Source organism: Portunus trituberculatus, chromosome 41 (genome assembly GCF_017591435.1).
Source record: "Portunus trituberculatus isolate SZX2019 chromosome 41, ASM1759143v1, whole genome shotgun sequence".
Lineage (NCBI taxonomy): Eukaryota > Metazoa > Arthropoda > Malacostraca > Decapoda > Portunidae > Portunus > Portunus trituberculatus.
The window spans coordinates 41975282-41980281 of record NC_059295.1 but is presented as its reverse complement, the minus strand read 5'-3'; the positions used below and the strand labels follow the sequence as shown (position 1 = coordinate 41980281).

The 5000-nt window shown below is 38.1% G+C and overlaps 1 protein-coding gene across 1 annotated transcript in view; it reads right to left on the bottom strand.

The window, feature by feature from the left end:
- The window catches only part of LOC123516740 (protein eyes shut homolog), a 93221-nt gene extending 92496 nt beyond the window's left edge, over nt 1-725 (bottom strand). Inside the window, exon 1 of the mRNA XM_045276343.1 lies at nt 628-725. Within this exon, the coding sequence (XP_045132278.1) occupies nt 628-710 (83 nt within the window). The 5' untranslated portion in view covers nt 711-725. The remainder of the gene's footprint in view (nt 1-627) is intronic.
- Nucleotides 726-5000: the final 4275 nt, after the last annotated feature.

Sequence of the window (5000 nt, the reverse complement as noted above, 5' to 3'; positions counted from 1 at the left end):
GTTACGCTATTGATAATTTTGTGCAATGCATTAATACGAAAATTATGAAATGGAATGGGTTAAACTCACGCTTAAATTTAGCGACAGTTTCCGGAGATATAACAGGTTTTCCCCAGCTCAGAAAAAAAAAACGTGCTGCTGCATCCTGTCCGCGATGTACGCCGCCACCACTCCTTTCTTCTACTTCTTTTTGTTCTTATATTTAACCCCTTCAATACTGGAACACATTTTTACCTTGAGATTTGTGTACCATTAGACTATTTTATTGACATTAGGAAGGGTCTATGGAGGCCAGAATCTTCACTATCTAAATCCCAACATGAGTGTCTGAAGCTGCATAAAATCACCAAATAGTAAGCAGGGAAACGCGCCATGATACTGAAGGTGTTAAAAATTTAAGATCATTGTAATGCTATAGGACATGACTGCATCTCTAAACTTACTTAATATTAACACGTGATAATTGATCAGGGGTCCGTAAAATACTGACTAGAGACTATGATTTATGGCTGATGAAGTTTATTTAATCTGAAGAGTAGACTACGTATATCGAACTACAAAAGGTGTTCTCTCTCTCTCTCTCTCTCTCTCTCTCTCTCTCTCTCTCTCTCTCTCTCTCTCTCTTACCTGTTGAGATGGTCAAGACACACCCCATTATTGCAGGGGTTCGCGATACAGGCCATTCCCGCCTCCACTTCCCCGAGTCCCATCGCGGCCGCTGCCACCACCACCATCACAACACAGGACATTATTGACCTGAAGAGGGAAGAGCAAGCACATATCATAGCGGGTGAATTAATTGCCTTCCTTTCACACAAATGGGATGGGAGAGGAAGTTAATTTATTGATTCCACACTTAACAATGGAAATTCCGCAACTTTTTTCTTAACATTTTTATCTTTACTAGTTGTGAAGAAAATTATAATATTACGTGTGAAAATACATCTCTCTCTCTCTCTCTCTCTCTCTCTCTCTCTCTCTCACACACTCACACACACACACACACACACACACACACTCAAAGATAGACAAAGAAGACCTGGTGCTGTTGACGGAAGAAGATGGAAGGACAAGAGAACATGAAAAGAAGATCAGAATGATACAGTGTGTGAAGGATATTGGAAAATACAGTTTTCCACACAGAACGGTGGAAAAATGGAATGCATTGCATAATGGAATTGTTACAGAACATAGTGTGCATAACTTTAAAGAAAACTAGATGAATAGAGATACGGAGACAGGACACTATGAGCCCCGCTCGGACCCTATACAATACAACTAGGTAAATACACACACACACACACACACACACACACACACACACACACACACACACAATATTGTAAAAAAGATAATACTAATATCACATGGAAATACACTGACAGCATATCACCATATCCGTTAATACATCCTGAACAACAGATAGGCTTCAATAGAACCGCCTAAACAAACCAAAGTTTCTGAACTACATGAGCGAGATAAAAAGCATATAAAAAAATTTAAAAATGAATAAATGAAAAAAAAATGCAGCTCATGTAAGAATAGAATGCAATTGAAGCTGGACAAACCACACTCATTACGTGATCATATTCTGAAATACCACCGCACCACGCCTCAATTATTTTCAAAAGACTAGCTAAATAATCACATAATTTCTTAAAAGTGTTTTTACGGCTCTAGGGACAGATTCTAAGATTTCTATATTAAAAAAAAGAAAGAAAAAAAAAACACTTAAGAATCAGGCAACTCATCTCTGCGGCCTTTTGAAACAATCATGGTGAGATAGCGTAACGTTTCTGAATCTACAAATCTCGGACACAGCCTGACGCATTCCACTCAGCCACAGCAGCACACGTGTCACACCCGTGGTCTAATCACTAACCGGGACCAATCACATTATTTGATTATACCAACGAAATCATATAGGAAAAATTAAGCTAATCACCACACACACACACAAACACACACACACATACTCTCTCTCTCTCTCTCTCTCTCTCTCTCTCTCTCTCTCTCTCTCTCTCTCTCTCTCTCTCTCTCTCTCTCTCTCTCTCTATATATATATATATATATATATATATATATATATATATATATATATATATATATATATATATATATCTGAGGAGTAAATATCCAAATGTAACACTTAGCATTATGGAGGCTACTAGATTTCAAACCTTTCTGAATTTCCGAAATGAGAATAGTACAAAGAATTCTTGTGCTCGGTTGCAATCGTTTTGTATGCAATATAGTCGAGAACACATCATGAAAAGAGAACTAGTAGGTGTGTCATAGGAGAAAAAAAGCTAAAAGATCAATAGAGTGATGTGCATTCAGGTAGACTCAGACTAAAAAATAAGAACAATGAAAGCAAAATACAAAAAAAAAAAAAAAATTTACAGCTTAGTGTAGGAAGTCAAGATGAGTAACAGGCACCACAAGAGGGGAACAGACGTACTCCAAGGGGGGAAAAGTAGGGGAAGGTATACGGGAAGATGAAGAGCAGAGAAGGGGAGAAACAGGGAAGCGGCGGTAATGCAAGGGGAAGAAAGGGAGATAAACGTAAATCAACAGATGTGTGGGGAGATTAATGAAGGGAGGAGGGATAATTCAACCGCGGGAAACCAAAATACACATAACGATAACACGAACATGAGCGACACAGCAGAGCGCCTCTCCTCCCTTCCCTTCCGTCCCTCTCACCGCCATGTACACGTTGCTAACGGAATCAATACGACACACGGCGCTGGCTTCAGATTAAGAGATACAAAAGGGAGGGAAAACAGAAGAGTGGGAGGCTTTTATAACATATTGACTCTTTCAACTTGCTCTTATATATTTTTTTTCTCTCTCTCTATAAGGACGAAAGTAACATTATATATTTTTTCTAGCTTACGAGAGATGCAGGCACACAGATCGCCAAGCTTACTGGTAATCGTACAACCTCCTGATCAGACCACACCAACAGCGACTATCCAGATGCAAAGATGGCGCCAAAGAAAATAAGAATATCAATCTGCTTTATGAGGTAACGGTATAATTTGTTATTGCTTGCCTTGCTATTCACCACATGTCACATTACGTATTCTGCTCGTCCGGCTATTTGCAACTGTATGTAATATCATGTTAGACTCAAAAAGTTCCACGGTAGAATCAACACGGTTCTCATCTAACTCCTGTATTCAGAACCGCTTTGCTTTCTTACCAGACCACAAAAATGATTACCCGTGATTTCAAGAGTGTTTTTCTATTAATGATATGAAAAATTTTGTTTATCTGTTACTATAACCGTATAAAAAAAAACATCCATGTAAACCTGTATAACTTCAACTAGAGGCTTTGGAATGTTGTGCGGGTGTAGCGCAGAATCGTTATTTTCAAACGCTTCGGAATCTCATGAGAACTATTATAGTCCAGTATTATCGAACGCCACATAAATTATTAGTTAGGTTCCTATGAATATATTATTATTACGTAGTTTTTTTTATAACACTTTTATTGAACCTGTGAAATATTATTGAAAACTCCCAGTAACTTCCAACTAACTACAGCTTGATAGGAGTACTTGTTAATCAAGGCGCGTAATGTTTTAAGAATGCATTCTTAACACCTAACTCCTGATATATGTTGATTAATCTGAAGTTTTGAGTCAATTTTTATAACTCCTGCATGAAGCCACTGACCATTGTGGCCTCTTTGGTACACGTTTTTGGGAAGTATAGTAGCTACTTCCAAAACCCACCTCAAGGTATCGGAGTATCTTTAATCTTTCACTGCCTGTGCTCATATCTTCGCTTAGTAAAATTTCTAGAACAGGACGTAAGAGAGAACAGGACGGATGTGTGTGTGTGTGTGTGTGAGAGAGAGAGAGAGAGAGAGAGAGAGAGAGAGAGAGAGAGAGAGAGAGAGAGAGAGAGAGAGATAATGCTCAACTTATTTAATGACCTTTTGAAATCTGTAGTATGTATGAAAGAATAAAATGATTCAAATACGGGAAAACTTATAATCTGGTGACATTTTAACATTCGTACCACCTTGAATGCTATCATCTTTATTCTTTAGTAAAATTAAGAACTGATGACCACAAGTGCTTTTAGTTCTTGAATGCTTCCATCTCTCTCTCTCTCTCTCTCTCTCTCTCTCTCTGCATCTCATATACGTGACTTGGTTTTGAAGTAAAATCCATAATAGGAAACCATTAGTTTTTTTTTCAATATTTCTTATGCAATCAGTACTCCAGTATTGATTGCATTATCGAGAAAGCTTTCCAGATGTCTATCACACACACACACACACACACACACACACACACACACACACACACACACACACACACACACACACACACACACACACACACACACACACATCTTTCAAGTTTAATCATTCTAGAAATATTTTAATACGATCTTCAAATAGAGTCTTATAAAAAATAGTGGAGGTGTGGCGCAGAAGTATTTCAGGTTACGGTGCTTTGAAAGACACCACCACTGACAGCAATACAAGTGATCGCGGTGCAGATTTAAACCTTGCAGCGATTTTTTGCCCATTAAGATTGTGTACGGGGAAGCAAATTGAATAACAAGTATAACTTATTGTCACTGAAATGATAAATAGCATAGTCCTGTTATCATCAGTGAAACATCAGGTGGTACAGTCTTATTACCAATAATGAACGGCATCACCAACTGGAAAGGTCAAAAGTTATGTATCCTGTCACACTCATCCCTTTTCTGTTAAATGTCAGTTCATTCTCTCCCTCTTTCTTTATTTTATTTATCTATTTCGTGATTCTATGTATATTTCATTTATTTAAGTATCTACTTGTTTGTTTGTTTATTTGTCTATTGTACGGAGTCTGGCGATTTCAGGGTGAGGGGAAACAATGAGTTGACATTTGGCTAGACAGGATATTTCTTTCTGATCCAAGACCCTGCAGTACGATTTCACACAAAGCCGTCTTGTATTGGCCAACAGATCTGCTGCTGAGTGTCTTT